Source organism: Dendrobium catenatum, unplaced genomic scaffold, assembly GCF_001605985.2.
Source record: "Dendrobium catenatum unplaced genomic scaffold, ASM160598v2 fragScaff_scaffold_1038, whole genome shotgun sequence".
NCBI lineage: Eukaryota > Viridiplantae > Streptophyta > Magnoliopsida > Asparagales > Orchidaceae > Dendrobium > Dendrobium catenatum.
Window position 1 is genome coordinate 2256979 of NW_021319500.1, and position 18909 is coordinate 2275887.

The following is an 18909-nucleotide window of genomic DNA, read 5'->3' on the forward strand; positions in this document are numbered from 1 at the left end:
CTAGTTTAAATAGTTGCACTAATCTTAACAAAAAATTATAAAGGTTTTCCTTTCCTTGTAATTGAAGGTGAGATTCCTTTCCTTATAATTCAAGGTGGTATTATAGTTTAGTATTTATATTATAAGAAATGTGATGGGGACATCAGATCTTGGAAGGTTTATCAGAGGCGTGGCCGCCGATCTACGGTCACGATCGAGTCATTGTACTTTTGATTTATGTCATGTATTCTCTTATTGATGTGTTGTTGTATTTGTTTTATTTTATTTTATTTCTCATTGTACCCTTCTAGTAAAGGGATGTCGTATGTAAGCCCCAAGGGCACTTTCCTCTTTCTATTTCTTGAGTCTCATGTACTAGGCTATTTATAACCTTTTTTTTTTTTGTTTTTTCAAAGTAATGAATGATTGACTATAATTTCTTCCTAGCATGAGTTTTGTGAGAGTTTGAGAGAGCGGAGAGAGTTCCCTTGGAGAAGGAGAACGGTGCATCACCCACCAACCTAGATAAGTCGGATTCGCGGTTCTTCCTTGTATCTTTTCTTTTCCCCGAATTCCCTCTATCTCCCACTTCTTCTTCACGATCTTACATGTCCAAAATTGATTCCTCCCACCCACCAAAACACCTTCTACACCTCCACCTAGACGTCGGCATCATACCCCCATCTCGTTCAAATCGCCGGCCTAACCCGCCCCCTCCCCTATTGCCTACTTTGGTTACTTCCTAATTTTGGATTTTCATAATTTAGTTGGTCTTTGAATTCAAATTTTACCAAATTTGAAATTTAAATTCTTTTCTAAATTATAAAATCTATTTTAGGAAAGTTTCAAATCTTCCCTACATTGGGATTTGAATTAATTAGGATAACTTAATTTATTCTAAATCTAATCACCCAAATTAAGGGAGCATTAAATCATCCTTAATTTCCTCCCAATCCCCCCTATAGCCGCCGGCCTTGCTTGGCAAAATTGCCAGCCCCACTCCACTTTCCATACTTTGGGTTTTGTAATTTAGGTTGAATTTATTTGGGATCAATTTGGGAGTCATATCAATTGAGTTTTAAATTCAAATCCTTTCATCATTCTCCTAAATTATTTTAGGAAAGTTTGAAAATCAATTCTAATTTGATTTTCAAATTAAATTGGATCTAATCAAATTTTTCCTAAACTCTAAACCTAAACTTAGAAACCCAAATTTTTTCCCCCTAAATCCCTCTCCCCTCATCCAAGCCGCAGGCCTCCCCTCTTTACCCGCCCCTCTCTCTCTCTCATTAACTCCCCACCGGAATTTAGGAATTGAGATTTCCCCCTAGATTTCCCATCTTCTACTTTCAAAATTGTGAAACTAATTTCATATTTTGGAAGGGAAATTGCTCTTTGGCTCCCACCCATTTCAAGTTGAAGAGAAACTTCTTTCTCTCCAACAATATTCAAGAGTGTTAGCAATCATTGGGAAAACTTCGTAATCTAGCTTTTATGGATGGCTGGTCCAGAAACTGAATTCAGCCTCTCCTACGATGAGCACAAGTTTGTGTGCATCTTACATTCAACATTCTTTGACGTCAACCCGAGGGACGACCACATGGTGGAAGATTACATCGAATGAATCTTGGATACCTTGGTAGAGCCATCGAAGAGCAATTGGAGATCATCGAGTGGAGGATCACCATCAATCCTTGACGAAGGTTTCCTACGTTCCCATTTTCTCTTATTTCTTGAATCTAACTTTTCTCGTGGTTTGATTGTAGTCACGAAGGCCGGCCGTCACCTGTTTTTGCTAAGCTTAGTAAACGTAAGATTTTGAGCGTATTTATGTGCTTGCTAATCTCATTGTTAGATTAGAGATTTTTATTGAAGCTACTATTCTGGCATGATATTGTTTTCTAATTTATTTTGAAGTTTTAAATCTCTGGTTATGTGATTTATCCTAAGCGGGCGTGACCCCTCTTACATTTTATTCTGTTGTTTTAAATGCTTGTAGTTTTTGTCGCTATTCTCTAATCAAGAGTTGTGCAATATCTTAATAAATTCATTGCATCCATACGTAGTTCTACATCAAAATGTCTCCTACGATGATGGAGGGAGTTCAATGATGTCCAAGTTAATGGTAGGTGATAGGTATTGAAAATTAGTAGGATTGGATGATGAGAAATATTAGAAATAATGCATTGCTCATTATTCATTAATCATGATGGGTGACAACAAACATTAGATGTTAGGTGAGGGAGAGCTTCAAACATTGATTAATGATGATGATGGTATATATAAGATAATGGATTATGTAAGATGATTAATAATATATTCTCATAACGAGAGGGAAGATTGGACAATTAGGATAAAGAGATTTGGAAAAGAAATTTGTATTAAATTATTTGAATAGCAAACCAAAGTCAAAACTTCATATTTTTTTATGATTTAGAAGCTGTGAAAAAAATTATTCATAATGTATATAAATATAATGTACTTATAGATTTTAGATGAGATTTTTTTTTTCCTTTCTAAAAGTGATGTAATCATAATTTTTTGTAAAAAAAAATATAATCAAATGGATAATAACAGCATATTCTCAAATTTATTTAATTTAGTTGTTTCAAAAAAGTTATTTTATTTGCCGTTTTTATTTTATTTATTCAACCATTTAGTTTTTTTCTTGGAATTTCATTTATTAGTCTATGTCAATTCTCTTTCAGGGCTAGTTCCTTGGCGCTATTCACAACAAACAGGACATAAATAACGAAGACATTTCTCACTTAAAGGCAATAAACAAATGCGCAAAGCAATAAAGCTGGGCTTGCCTCCCTCGAACTTAAAACCCCGAACTTGACCCTTCAGCCCCCTCCTTCCTCTCTTACCCTTCCATTGCTAAGAAATGGCTTCCACTTCCTGTCTTCATGTTGTTCTCGTTCTGGTTCTCTGTTTCTTCCTGTCTACAGCCATGGCCGCCGCACCAAGGAAAGCCATTAACGTTCCCTTCCAGAAGAACTATGTGCCAACCTGGGCCGGCGATCACATCAAGTACTTTAATGGCGGAAATGAGATCCAGCTATACTTGGACAAGTACTCCGGAACCGGCTTCCAGTCTCGAGGCTCCTACCTCTTTGGCCACTTCAATATGCAGATAAAAATGGTTCCCGGTGACTCCGCTGGAACTGTCACTGCTTTCTATGTCAGTACTTCTCTACTTGTTCTCTATCTTCAGGAAATATAACTTGTTAACATCTCTTATGTAAACTTCCTCTTCTTCAGCTTTCCTCTCAGAATACAGAGCATGATGAGATAGACTTTGAGTTTCTGGGGAACAGAACAGGGCAGCCTTATATACTGCAGACCAATGTGTTCACTGGAGGAAAGGGAGATAGGGAGCAAAGGATCTATCTATGGTTTGATCCCACCAAGGATTACCACTACTACTCTGTTCTCTGGAACCTGTACCAGACTGTGTAAGCTTCTCTTGCTCTATCCTTCTCTTTTGTTTGCCTCTAGTAGTCCCTCTACCCACTCACATTTTGCTTTGAGCAAATGATTTTACAAATAGTGCTTGTTACACAGACAAAATTAACGACGGCGAACTTAAAAAGCACCTAAAACAAAATAGGGAGATTTACATACATGCCACTCTATAATACTCTATTTATATATTTAATATGTAAAATTTTAATATTACATATATATCACCCTTAGTTCATTTTCATATCAAATATGAGTGATAGAAATGAAATATATGAGTGCAAGAAAGGAAATATGAGTGTCATATTTGATATTAAAATAATATCGAGTGATATATATGTATTATTAAAGTTTTGGATATTAAATATGTAAATAGTATGGTATAAAGTGGTATGTATGTAAAATTCCCAACAAAATAATAATAATCAGATTGGCTCCTATTTGTTTGTAAAACTTGTAGGATCTCACTGGAAAAGAGATCAATGGGACCAACGCTCGAGAAGGTATCAATGGGAGTAAAAATTATTTTGTGCGGACACCTAATGCCATCGGAAGATCAATAGAAATGCATCATGTCATTATTTTACAGTACAAAGCCTCAGTACCATCCTTGGTACTGAGGCTCGGTACCGCTTGATACCACGACATTGAGACGTAGGCTTCGTCCAGCATCCACACATAATAATTTTTCCAATGGGAGTGGTGGCTTGTGATAAAGGAGAGATTATTGTGTGCGGTGTTTGAATCTGTCCGGAGGCTAATCGGGACATGCCACGTCACTCAATGCACCCAATTTTTTTTTAATTTTTTAGGGGGATTTAAAGGTGTTATTTTTGCTTATTTAGGTTAAATCCTACTTAAATCTCTTCCATTTCTTTAATTACTGCCGCGTGAACTTACGGCATGGGATCGGTGTCTTTGGACATTAAAGAAATATCAACAATGTCAAATTTTGATTATTATTAGTACTACTTTTATTATTATTTATGTGTTGTATGAGTTAATAAGAAATGAAATTTTTGAGTACCACCCCTTAGTTAATTTAAATCTAGTCAAGCAGTACAAATTAAATCGTTTCCATGGGTTTAGTTTTGGTTCTTAATATCAAGGGTGTAAGTGAGTCAATTCGATTTGTGTGTCGGGTTGAGCTCGGCTCAATAAATGACTCATGAGTCGAAATCGATTAGAAAACAAGCGAAGTTTGAACTAGCATCAATTTGGCTCCTCAACTCATGAGTCAGCTCCGTAGAAAATCCTATTATAAAATATATTAAAAGGTAGGAGTCAAAATATAAAATTATTAAAAATATTTAAAAATTATATTTTATTTTTATTCTTTATTATTTTTTTTATTTTATAATATTATTATTATGATTGTTTGAATAGTAATTATTTTTTTGCTTTCATTATAAATGAGTTAGCTTGAATTCTTATGATTTGACTTGAGCTTGAGCTCAAATTTGACTAATTAATTAAGTTTAAGTTAAAGCTATGAGTGACTCTAAGTTGGATCGAGTTGTTTGCACCCCTAGTTCCTCCTTGTAATGTTCAGCCAAGCACGATTGGTTTAAGGTATGTTTGATTTAGAATCAAATCAATATAAATAGATATCTTTTTAATATTATTTTTATATACTTTATTATGCATGATTTTCTTTGCTTGTCATTATTTTTATACAATTTGTTTGTGGAGTGGTTGTTGGTATGAAGTAAAAGGGATGTAAAGTATCCAAATATATGAGGTTTGAAGAATATTGATATTTGATTCGAAGTAAACCAAATTAAGTGTAAAATTTTGGTGTATTTAGAATTATCTATTTAATTCAATTTTGTGTTTGAAATTTCTTTGATTTGGATGATTTGTGAATACACTTGAACTTCATCGTCGGAGGCGACAACCATCAACCTTGACTGCCACCATTGCTGACCACCACAATCACTAGCAATTGCAGTCTTCCATTGGTGTTGGCCGCCCTTGCTATTGAGCATCCTATCTTTGGTCTTTACATTTCATTTTTTCTATTTCAAATCAAATAAAGATAATAGTTCTTCACATTTATTTGACACTCATCCATACCTTTGAATCACAAATATGGACACGATGACACAGACATGAACATGGGACAAATCAATTATTAAAAATATAGGATACATATATGGGTTAGACATGATATTATAGTTTATATTTTAAAAAGTGTTTAAAAATTAAATAAGTATAATATTAAAAATAATTTAAAAATAACAAGTCATTTAATTAGAATTTGTGCTTAAAATGAGTAATATTATGATGTCGAGAGCTGGGCATTGATATCGTGTATCAAACATCGAGAGAGGAGACGCAAATGCTGTTGAGATATTGACATCAATGTTATGCAGTAAGTATCAGATGTCAATATCAAGAGGACGTTTGTCGTCGATGTTGAGAGGATATTGGTGTTCAATGTTAAGAAGATGTTGGACAAAGATGAGCTGTCAAATTATGTGTGCAGAAATTGCTACTGCCGAGTATCAATGTCAAGACAGTGTCAAACTTTGGTGTTGAGATGATTTTGAAATGTCGATGTTGTAATGACGTCAAACATTGTTGTTGAGATTACATTAGACATTGTTGTGAAACCAAACTCACGACACGCCAAAGAGAAATGAAAATGAGAATATTCAATATGTGTTATTGAGTGCGGACGATTGATTTGATGTTGTTGATAGTAAATAAGAAATTTAGTTTTTATATTTTAAATAAATAAAATTTTAAATACAAGAAATTTTATTTAAAAAATTTCATAAAATATTGAAGATGCATGTCGGACACAAGTGTAAAATTTGCATTTAATATATATGTTTTTAATCGGACATGTTTTCGGCATGTCTGACACGTGTCAGAAGAGTGCCGGACATGTGTTGTGTCGGATAATGCCAGACATTTCAGGAGAAGTTTTGGTGCATCATAGATCAATACATTTCTCAAATATTTCAAATACAGTGCATTACATTTGAAAGTAAAATTGGTGTTAAGTAAGTTGAATAAAGGGATTTTGAAAGTTTGATGTTTGGTTGGATGAAAAGAAATGCAAGGTAAAGCACAGTAAATGTTGTGTAAAATAATTTAGCTCATTTTTGTGGTAAACAATTCTTGCTCAATTTTGAGCTAGAATTGTTTATACCTCAAGCAAAAAAATGAGTGTCAACAATAATAGCCGCGATTGCCCATTGCCAGCCTCCATCACCGACATCAAACGCCTCCGGAGCTGACACCCCCAACCTTCGGGCATTTCTTGCTCTACTATTCAGCTACCATTGCCGGCTGCGATTGCCAAATGTAGCCCACCGCCGCCCTCACCTACTAGTCGCCACTATAATCTTTAAACATTAAACTTTACATTATATTAATTTTATTTTAAAACAAATGAAATAAATTATTCATTTAAATTTATTTTGTATTCATTTAAATAACTCTAAAATATTTCTTTTATATTATATTATTTTTATTTTATATTGTATTTATTTTTTGCCCAACCAAACTGCCCTGTCTTTCACTACATTTGTTTTCAGCCAACCAAACAGGCTCGAAATAATTAGTTTAATTCAAAGCGTTCGATTGTTGTAGAACCGTAGATAATCCACTAGAACTATCGGGAAATTATAGGAATATTTTATTTGCCGGAACGAAGCTTATAGGTATCACATGCTAGGAGAAAAGGTTGGTTCAGTAAATCTGATAAAAATTTAATGGACGATAGATTTTATAATTATTATATTAATTAAAACTGAATATAGTACATATCTAATTAATAAATTTATTTTTATTCTGTAAATATCTTAATGTTTTTAAAATTCAACATGGGCGCGCACCAACATTTCTTGAACAAGGAAAAGCGGGGACTGAGGCCATGTGGGCATGTCCGGGAATCCAGCATTCATAATGCGTGTAAACAATAATAGACTTGATCGGACCCACAGCCGTATACCTTTTACCATTGTGAGGCCGATGCTATCAGGTCAGAGTTGCGTGTCGGGTCGATCTGCGAAGAAATTTTTAGCCATGTGGGCCTGTCGGGCCGATCTGCGAAGGAATTATCGTGCTTGGTACATGTCATTTAGAAATTCTTTTTAATATTTTTGTTAGCATCTTAGCATTACTGTCTGCGTAGATTGACCGGAGTTCCGAATTAGATCGGAAATTAAGGTAGATTTATTAAAAATTTTATATTTATTTATGTAATATCAAAACATTTTAAATTTTGTTAAAATTATTATATATATACTGTTATTAAAATATAGATATTAGACTCCAGCCACGCATTGAAATCCTCTTATATTTATTTAGTTTACAGCAAAATATTAAGATTTTATTAGGGAAAGTTTTCTTAAAAAAATAAATTTTTAGTATTTTTTTTTTCAATTTTAAAATTGTGTACTAAAATTTTATTTTAAAAATTAGTTAAAAAGTTGTTAGGACTGCTTGTTTTGTTACTCTGATATTAATGCTTCTTGCTGTGTTTTGTGATTTACGCTTCCAACTCTTTGGAGGATAGACAAATTCTCTGGAAATAGACTTTGGATTTAACTCGCATTATTTCTACTCCCTGAATTATTTTAGGGGTCTTAAATTGCTGCAGATTTTCACATGAAAAAGCAAGTGGGCTTTTCCTAACCAACTGCAAGCTATCCGATTTCAAAAATATGATCTTTAACATTGGTCCTCATGAGCTCTCTTCTGTTGGGCACTATTTCACATGGTATAATCAGAGAATTGATAATCATATTTATATAAAGTTTGATAGAGTGTTGGTAAATGATGTTCGGCTTGAATCATACCTCAATTCATTCTATAAAGTGGGAGATCCTCAGATTTATGATCATTCTCCCATTATTCTGCACAATGTGGTTACCCCCCAACAGAAGCATTGATTCTTTAATAAAAATTATCGGGCTTTTCAGCTTGGTTTTTGGGACTTTGTCATTACTTCATTTTCTCAACACTCCCATAGCAGCCCTAATGGTCTTTCTACCACAAACTCAAGGCTAGTCAGCATCAAGTTCAAGCCTTGGGCCTCCAATTCTCACAAGCAAGGAATCATGAATATCACTAATATTCAAAACTTCTTCGTAGGCTAAATTCAGAATATGCCTATCAATCTAGACCTGAACGTAGCCTTAAAATCCATCAATCTTAAGTTCTCTGAGAGAAATTTTGCTTGGTTTACCTAGATTGCCCAAAGAGCTAAAGCAAAATGGTTGTGTTGTGCGGAAGATGACTTAAAGTCTCTTTACTCTATAGATTAATGCTAGACAACACTAATCTAATCAAATCTATAACTACTGTTGATGGTGTTCTCACCCAACCCACTGATATTAGCAATTCTATCATCTAACATTTCCGAAAGCTTTTTAATACTCCCAATATGCCTATCTCTGATAGTAGCATTGTTCATATTGGCAGCATGATCCCTCACCTCATTCCTAATTTAATTGCCCAGTCACTGTGAAACAAATTAAGTATATTATCTTCACACACACCCCCCTCCCCCCCCCCCCCTTTTTTTTTGCCCCCCCCCCCCCCCCCCCCCTTTATTTTCGCCCTTGGACTTAACGGCTACACTTTTGAATTTTACAAATCAACTTGGAATTCTATTGGCAATTAGCTTTGTGATGCAGTTTTTTCGTATTTCTCTTTTGCCTCTATGCCAAAACAAGTTAAGGCTACTGCCATAACATTGATTTCTAAGTGTCCTCATGCAGCCAATATATCTGATTATAGGCAAATATCCCTTTGCAATACCTTCTATAAATTTATAGCTAAAATCTTGGCCAATAGAATGAAAGAGGTTATGCCTTCCATCATATACCCGAGCCAAACAGGTTTTATCAAAAATAGAATTATTTATAATAATATTCTTTTGGCAGTTGAGCTTCTTGGGAATTTTTAATTTGAATGCTAGAAACAAGTATTTGCATGTAAAATTTGACATTCACAAGGAGTTTGATACAGCTTATAGGAAATTCTTGCTTAATTGTCTTCTTGCCAAATGTTTATCTACATCCTTCATATCTTGGATCAAAGGCTACATATCTGATTTTCACTTTTCCATTTCTATTAATGGTGCTCTGAAAGGCTACTTCAACTCCTCTTCTGGTCTCAAATAGGGTTGCCTTCTTTCTTCTTACCTTTTTAGCATTATCATGGATAATCTTTCTTCTTGCTTTGAGGAAACCACATCTAACAACACCTTTCATGGGATAATTATGGATAACATAACTATATCTCATCTTCTTTATGCTTATGAGTTGCTTGCGTTTGGTAAGGAGACCTTAAAGAATGCTCAAACTCTCTAAGATTTGCTATCTCGTTTTACTAATAACTTGGATTTGCGGGTTAATAGTGAAAAAAACACTATTTTTTCTCTAGAAATGTGGAGGAGCCCACCATTTTCAGCATCCTTAATATTCCTTTATCCAACTCTTCTATCAAATATCTTGATATTCTTATCTTTACTAGGAGGATTCATTCCTTTAATTTTTAGCCTTTGATATGGAAGATTTACTGTTCCTTGGATGGTTGGAAAGCAAAATTCCTATCTTTTGCTGGGAGAATTTAATTCCTAAAATTTACTACATACAATTTCCTGGCCTACTAGATCATAGGGGCCATGATACCCAAATCTTGTTGCAAAATTATTAATAGAATTTGCTCCATATTTTTATATTATGGTGATATCTCTAAAAGGCAATTGCATATGATTTCTTGGAAGGACACCATGTAAACCGAAACAATTTTATGGGTATTGGTATTCCTGCCATAGATTCTTTCTATCATGCCTTTGTTTTTTCTTTAATTTGGAGGTTTTTCAATTCTTAGAGTCTTCTTTGTTAATGGTGGAAAGCTAAATATATCTCTTTTTGGAACTCTAGCATTTGGCGTGGTTATGTTTATTGGAACTTTCTCTGTGGTGTGGCAAAGAAAATTCAATATTGTTTTAATTTTAAAATCATTGGCAACAACTCTCTTTCCCTACTTTGGAATCCTTGGTGCTATGGCATTTCTATTGTGGATTGACTGGGGAATATGCATCTGGAGAATTCTCTCTTTAGCTTCTCTCATTTATCTCTAAACAACTTTCTTTTCAATGGAAGTTAGTGCCTCCCTCCTAATCTCCTCGCTCCACTTACTACTATTATTTCTTCTGTTCCTATTTTTGATATGGGTATGTCTTGCCAGTGGCTTAATTTTGATAAGCCCAATTTCTGTACCTTCAAAATGCAATTTTATTCTGATCCCTCTTTGATAGTGGCATAAATTCGTGTGGCACAAACATTATGCTTTGCGTTTCTTTGCTTTTACTTGCTTAGCTTTCAAACATGGGCTGAAAACTACGGATGTTTAATTTTGAGGGGAATTCCTGCTTCACCAGGTTGCGGTTTATGCTTTAACGCTTTGGAAAATCACTTGCACCTTTTTTTTATGAATGTGACTACACTTTTGCTATCCTAATGAAACTTATTCCGCTTATGGGTTGAATGCTTTTACGCCCCAACCTTTTTCAAGCATTTAGTATTCCTGAGGATTGGGAAATTTGTAAGGATGTGAGAAGCTTTTACTATCTTTTATTATATGCTACCCGTTAATATATTTGGAGAGCTAGAAATGATAGATTATTTGACAATTCTTTTGACTGTCATGCTACCACTGCTGCTAAAATAAGCAGGGCTATTTCTTATAAACCATCAAAATGGAAAAGCTATCATTTTTTTCAACATTTGCTTCTTTGAGCTTCTGGGGTGATTGCATTGGCTCTTAGAATTCTGGTTATGCTGATGGTTTTTGGCTGGTTGGAGGCTTATTTCCTTACCAATTTGGCTGGTTTTGGCTCCTTGGATAGTCTCTATTTGTAATCATGGGATTAGATGTTTTTGAAGGACGATGATGAATGCTAGTTAATCTCTGCTTCCCCTTGGAGAGCGGACTATTGCCCATCATTTTTGAAGATTTTGTTTATTTTCATGTCTTTTTCATAGCTTCTTGTTTTGTAAGTAAGCAAACAAGCCCAAGTAAATAGAAAACCCAATCATCAGCTTCCACACAACTGTTCGACTAAATGCCTCTCTGAACAAACTAATCACAGGTTCTTCGTGGATGATGTGCCCATCCGGGTATTCAAGAACAGCAAGGACATCGGCGTTCGGTACCCATTCAATCAGCCGATGAAGCTCTACTCCAGCCTCTGGAATGCCGATGACTGGGCGACCCGCGGCGGCCTCGAGAAGACGAACTGGGCCAATGCTCCCTTCATCGCCGCCTACCGCGGCTTCCACATCGACGGCTGCGAGGCCTCCACGAACGAAACATTCTGCGCCACTCAGGGCCGGCGGTGGTGGGATCAGAACGAGTTTCGCAACCTCGATGCCAAGCAGTACGACCGGCTCCGTTGGGTCAGGGAGAGATATACGATCTACAATTATTGCACCGATCGGAGCAGATACCCGACGATGCCTGCTGAGTGCCAAAGAGATCGTGATGTCTGAGCTTTTGATTTGTATGAGAAACGTGGTTGAGGTTTTTTGTTTAAATTAGACTATCTTTCCGACTATTTCTATTAGAAGCTCACCAGACTATGTTTGAAGTTTGTGATGTTGCGTTTTTTGTGGATGGGTTGTAGGTTTTTTCATGGTTTATTTATTTCTATATGTAACAATTTTAATTAAAATTTTGGTCAAATTATAACTAAGATTTTGTTTGAAATAGCATTTTTACTACTTAAAGCAATTTTGTAATATAAAAATATATATTTTAATTTAAAAAATATTTTAAGAAGCAATAAGAAAGTCATCTTAAACGAAGCCTAAGAGTAACATGATGTTAGGCTATCTTCAACTAAAAAATATATATTTTATTTTAAAGTGCAACAATAGCCATATCATACAGTAACTCATCTTCAATGGAATTTGGTTTCTTGGCATTAAAAAAAAAATTTCGCAATTTTGTTTATTTTTAATCACAATTTTACATTTATCAATTTTTTTGATTAAAAAAAATACGATTGTGAAGTTTGTTTGTTTTTGTCATGAGAATGCAGTTGAATTTTACATTTTTGTGGAGCTGACGGCGGACGACAAACATTCATTTAGTGTTCTGTTGGAGATGGCCTACATGGTTACGAATGTATAAAAAAACATTGATATTTAAATAGAAACATAGTTTTGAAACAAATTTTAAGAAGAGGCATCATTGAATGTTTATCTTTCAAGTTTGACTATTATAGTGGATTAGACTTGTAGCAGCATGAATTTCAATCATATGAAGATATTTTTCTTTTGTTCACACCTTGTGTGCATAAGAGGGAAAAAAATCATGTGTCTTCACGTGATTGAAATCTGGATAACGTCCATACTTCGCACTTAATAAATTTTCATATTTAACACCTTGTGATAACTCTTGCGAGAACATATTAACAATGATGTAATTTTCTCATCGTTATTTTGGTGTCATCATAAATCCAGCACCAATGAGGAAACAACAATGAGTCAAAGAATGGCGTGAAGGTCAAATGATGTTTATAGGTAAACTTATAGTGGTAGATTTCGATCATTAATATATGTTTTTTTTTTTTTTTGGGACATTTAGGCCATTTAAGGCAAACTCACACACACAACGCATACACATGGACTCGAACCTTGGACCTCTTAGTTGGAAGCCTAAGCTCTCAACCAATAGGCCAAGGAGAGTTGTGTTCATTAATATATGTTGCTCCAAAGTTGTCTGTTATTGTCAAATTGTTATCAGTAAGTAACATCAAATTTGGCATGTTGACACTCATGCCAATTAATATGGCTGATCGATGTAATAAGTAAAAAATTCAAGTCAGTTAATGTTAGCATGAGTCATTAGTACTATGTGTATTCTAAATGATTGGTCGTCAAAACTAGTTCAATGTCACCTTTTGAGCAAGGTTCGAATTACTTAAATTAATATTATTTTATATAAATGATATTTTGCACAGGCGGGGGCACAACAATCCTCATCATAATCTCTCTCTCTCTCTTTCTCCTCGTGAACTACGCACGCGCGTGCGCACACACTAATATAAAGTCAAATATTCTAGCTAATCATATTATGTGGTATTTTTTCTCTACCAATTATGAGAAGGTATAATATCATGTCATATCATATAAATAAAAATATTCAGATGACAAAATAAGATGAAACTAGTTGTCATCGTCCGTCGACACTCAAAATCATATTGCAACAATATCTTATATCTCACATCATGTATTAGGTTTACACCACTAACTCAAATTTAAAAAAAAAACTCAGTAACTCACTCTCCTATATAAGATATTATGTCTTTGCTATCTTAAATTGTTTAAAGAGACTAGAACTAGGTGCAAACTTATCTCATATAAGTTGGATGACCTGATCAAGGCTACATTAGAAGTTTTTTGAATGTGCATGATGATCCTATAGTGAGCAATATGCTCGTAGAGGTCAAAATTATTATCATATGGATCAACTATAACCTACATAAACCCGACTAAAATAAAATACTTTGAGACTTGCATCAGCTAGTAGTGAGGACCCTTGAAAGTCATGATGAGGGATAAATTGATTTTTTCGAAAATAAGTGTCAAAATTGAGTCTAGAATATCGAAAAACGGTTATGAAGACTCCAAAAATGTCTAAATCAGATTGTCCGAGCCAAAAATCGGGCCCATGATCGAATTGGTAGCTAAACGCCCGCTGCCCCGTTGTTTGCTGGCCCGCCTGCGACTCGCCTGGGTCACACCCTTTGGCCCGGCTGCTTGTGCCCAAATCCATGAACATGGGCCGATTGTAATAGTGGGCAATTTGTAGTGGGCAGGTTGGAGTGGTGGGCCGTTTGGGAGAAATGGGCAGGTTTATATATATATATATATATATATATATATATATATATATATATATTTCTCTCTAGAAATGTGGTGGAGGAGCCCACCATTTCCAAAATCCTAAATATTCCTTTATACAACTCTTTTATCAAATATCTTGACATTCTTATATGTTGCAACCCATAACCCCGAGTTTGAGATTTTGATGATGACAAATAATGTCGTCTGAATTATCTATTCATTGAATATTATTTTGTTTGTTATTGTCTGTGAGTACTAACATTTCAGGAAGATCACAAGCTACTCAGGACGACAGGAAGACTCAAGAATGGGCAGATTTGGAGTATGAGTCTGACAATGTATTTTGTTATTTATTTAATTTTTATTTTTTCGAGTCTGGCCACAAAATGCATAAAAGTCTGAGCAACCATGCACACACATAGGGGGAGAGGGTTTTTTAAAAGAAAAATTTGGAGATTTTTTTTCTCTGTAGATCGTAATGTACAAAGTTATTTCGTACCGTACGATCTGAGCTTTTAGGACGATTCTGTGAATAGATCCCACCGTACGAATCAACATCGTACTGTATGATATGTTCAAATTCAAAATCCTAGCCGTCAAATTAACTTAAATAAGTTTTTCTCCGCCGTTCGTATTGTACGATTTATTTTAAATACTTACTTAAATTAACCCGTGATTAGTGGAATAATTCAAGGCTTAATTTCAAATTGAATACCGTACTGTACGAACCAGTTCGTACAATACGATGAATAGAGACGAATTCTTATCGTCCCGGAGATCGTCCTGGACGATCCATTGTTTTTGCCTCGTCGTACAGTACGATGTAGATCGTACTATACGATGAACAAAGACGACTCTTGATCGTCCTAGAATTCGTCCTGGATGATGCCTTGATTTTGATCATTCGTACTGTACGATATGTATCGTACAATACGATGAACAGAGACGACATTTGATCGTCCCGGCTATCGTCCTGTACGATCAGTAATGTTGAGGATCGTACCGTACGATTCATTATTGTACTGTATGATTAATTTTGTACTGTTCGTACATCTTCGTACCAGGACGAAGCTTGGTATACATATCATACCGTACGATTAGAAATCGTACTGTATGATAGTAACGACGACTATGAAATTTCAGGGATTTTGGAGCCCGTTTTAGGTGTCAAAATAGTTATGTTTTCTGTGAGTGAATCAGAGAGGAGAACGTGGTTAGAGAGGGATTCCGAGGGAGAGAGCTCTTGAGAAGTTCTTTAGGGTTTGAGAGAGGAAGGAGAAGGTGAGGGTTGTGAGGGAGAAGAGGTGTGAGGGAGATCACACGGTTGCTCCGAACTTGCTGCATCTTGCTCCTCCTGTGGCCCTAGAAGAATTTGTGAGAGGATCTCCAAGGGGAAGGCTCTTCTACATCCGTGACCTCGAGGTACCCTGCCTTCTCTAGGAGGGGAAAAAATGAGAAGGTTCTCTGCCGTCGCCAGGAAGGTGAAAAATAGAGTTCGACACTCCGCCACGTCGGGTTGGTGAAAGGGAGTATTGTAAGGGCTTCTCCGCCTTGCCAAGAGGGGGGGCAAAAGGAGAGCTATTGCTTGTAGTGAAATTTCCGGAGCGGAGGACTCCGGGGAGTGGACGTATGTCATGGTTTGACCGAACCACTATAAAAATCCGGTGTGCTTTTTCTTTATCGTTTTTATTCTTGCGTGCATTTTTCATTTTCAGTATATTTGCTTGGTGAAATATTGTGATTGAACAGGATTCCATTATTGCACTTTATTTTCATGTTAAAACCTTAAAAAATATCAAAAATATTAGAACTCATGTTTAGGTTTTATTTATTGCTATAAGTCTTTCACAATTCACCCCCCTCTTGTCCATCTAGTAATTTCATTATCTTTACTAGGAGGCTTCATTTCTTAATTTTCAGCCTTTGATGTAGAAGATTCATTTTTCCTTGGATAGTTGGAAAGCAAAAACCGTATATTTTGCTGGGAGAATTCAATTTCTAAAATTTACTACATACAACTTCCTGGCCTACTAGATCAGAGGGGCCATAATGCCCAAATATTGTTGCAAAATTATTATTAGAATCTGCTCTAGATTCTTATATTATGGTGATATATATAAAAGGAAGTTGCATATGATTTCTTTGAAAGACACCATGTAAACCGAAGCAATTTTGAGGGTATTGGTATTCCTGCCATAGATTCTTTCTATGATGTCTTTGGTTGTTCTCTAATTTAGAGGTTTTTCAATGCTAAGAGCCTTCTATCTCTTTTTGGAACTCTAGCATTAGACATGGTTATGTTTATTGGAACTTTCTCTGTTGTGTGGCAAAGAAAATTCAATATTGTCTTAATTTTAAAATCATTGGCAGCAGCTCTCTTTCCCTACTTTGGGATCCTTGGTGCTATGACATTTCTATTGTGGATAGGCTGGGGAATATGCATATGGAGAATTCTCTCTTTAGCTTCTCTCATTTACATGTGAGCAGCTTTCTTTTCAATGGAAGTTAGTGCCTCCCTCCTAATATCCCCGCTCCACTTACTACTATTATTTCTTCTGTTCCTATCTTTGATATGGATATGTCTTGCCAGTGGCTTAATTCTGATAAAATGCAATTTTATTCCGATTCCTCTTTGGTGATGGCATAAATTCGTGTGGCCCAAATGTTATGCTTTGCGTTTTTTTGCTTTTACTTGGTTAGCTTTCAAACATGGGTTGAAAACTACGGATGTTTGATTTCCTGATTCACCAGGTTGCGATTTTTGCTTTAATGCTTTGAAAAATCACTTGCACCTTTTTTTTTTGGTGAATGTGACTACACTATTGCTATCCTAAAGAAACTTATTCCTCTTTTGGGTTGAATGCTTTTACGCCCCAACCTTTTTCAAGCGTTTAACATTATTGAGCATTGGGAAATTTGTAAGGATTTGAGAAGCTTCTACTATCTTTTATTATGTGCTACCATTTACTACATTTGGAGAATTAGAAATGATAGATTATTTGACAATTCTTTTGCTGTCATGCTACCACTGTGCTAAAATAAGGGGGGTTGTTTCTTATAAAACATCAAAATGGAAAATCTATCATTTTTTTTCAACATTTGCTTCTTTGAGCTTCTTGGGCAGTTGCACTGGCTCTTAGAATTCTGATTATGCTGATGGTTTTGGCTGGCTGGAGGCTTATTTCCTTATCAATTTGGTTGGTTTTGGCTCCTTGGACGGTCTCTCTTCATAACCATGGGATTAGATGTTTTTGAAGGATGATGATGAATGCTAGTTAATCTCTGTTTAAAAATTTTCTAATTCAAAAAATTATGTTTCAAAAAAATTATTTTAAAAAATATATAAAAAAAAAAAACTGTCCTACCAAGTCGGCAGTAAGTAAGCAAACAAGCCCAAGTAAATAGAAAACCCAATCATCAGCTTCCACACACCTGTTCGACTAAATGCCTCTCTGAACAAACTAATCACAGGTTCTTCGTGGATGATGTGCCCATCCGGGTATTCAAGAACAGCAAGGACATCGGCGTTCGGTACCCATTCAATCAGCCGATGAAGCTCTACTCCAGCCTCTGGAATGCCGACGACTGGGCGACCCGCGGCGGCCTCGAGAAGACGAACTGGGCCAATGCTCCCTTCATCGCCGCCTACCGCGGCTTCCACATCGACGGCTGCGAGGCCTCCACGAACGAAACATTCTGCGCCACTCAGGGCCGACGGTGGTGGGATCAGAACGAGTTTCGCAACCTCGATGCCAAGCAGTACGACCGGCTCCGTTGGGTCAGGGAGAGATATACGATCTACAATTATTGCACCGATCGTAGCAGATACCCGACGATGCCTGCTGAGTGCCAAAGAGATCGTGATGTCTGAGCTTTTGATTTGTATGAGAAACGTGGTTGAGGCTTTTTGTTTAAATTAGCCGAGAGATTCATAACTATCTGTCCGACTATTTCTATTAGAGCCTCATCAGACTATGTTTGAAGTTTTGATGTTGCGATTTTGGTGGATGGATTGTAGGTTTTTTTCAGGGTTTATTTATTTCTTATTTAATAATTTTAATTAAAATTTTGTTAAAATTATAACTAAGAGTAACAAAAGGTTAGGCTATATATATATATATATTGAAATAAAAATATTTAGATGCAAAAAAAGATGAAACTAGTTAACCCATGTCCGTTAATACTCAAAATCATATTGTATCATTAACTTATATCTCACATCATGTATCAAGTCTGCACCACTAACTTATACTTAAAAAAAGCTCAGCAGCCCACTCTCATGTGTAGTGTATCATGTCTTTGCTATCTTGAATCATAATATCCAGTCTTTTTTGCATTAACTTATTTCATAATATGTATAAAATAGTTAATATTTAAACTCATACTCCATATAGATTTTTTTATATCATTTATAATGCATATAACATTTACATGTAAGATAACTCAGTGTGCATATTTTAGAATATATAATTACAATAGATAAACTATATTAATTATGCATGTCATTTTTTATATTAAAATTATGTGAAATATATTTATCATTTTTTAAAGTTGATTTATATTTTCATCAAAAGATCAAAAATAA

At 35.4% G+C, this 18909-nt stretch overlaps 2 protein-coding genes across 3 annotated transcripts; both read left to right on the plus strand.

Annotated features, from left to right (window-relative positions):
• Positions 1 to 2866: 2866 nt before the first annotated feature.
• Positions 2867 to 12110, plus strand: LOC110093423 (probable xyloglucan endotransglucosylase/hydrolase protein 5). Of its 2 annotated transcripts, none has more exons than XM_020818303.2 (3): positions 2867 to 3163; positions 3244 to 3437; positions 11564 to 12110. In XM_020818303.2, the coding sequence occupies exons 1-3, from the start codon at positions 2867 to 2869 to the stop codon at positions 11961 to 11963; spliced, it is 891 nt and encodes a 296-aa protein (XP_020673962.1). In that variant the 3' UTR covers positions 11964 to 12110. The 2 variants fall into 2 exon arrangements, with proteins under 2 accessions (XP_020673962.1, XP_028553905.1); XM_028698072.1 differs by having other exon boundaries at positions 2877 to 3163; positions 3244 to 3425.
• Positions 12111 to 14148: 2038 nt separating this feature from the next.
• LOC110093417 (xyloglucan endotransglucosylase/hydrolase-like) lies at positions 14149 to 18277 on the plus strand. The gene is made up of 3 exons (XM_028698067.1): positions 14149 to 14278; positions 17449 to 17521; positions 17709 to 18277. The coding sequence occupies exons 1-3, from the start codon at positions 14149 to 14151 to the stop codon at positions 18193 to 18195; spliced, it is 690 nt and encodes a 229-aa protein (XP_028553900.1). The 3' UTR covers positions 18196 to 18277.
• The last annotated feature ends 632 nt before the right edge of the window (positions 18278 to 18909 follow it).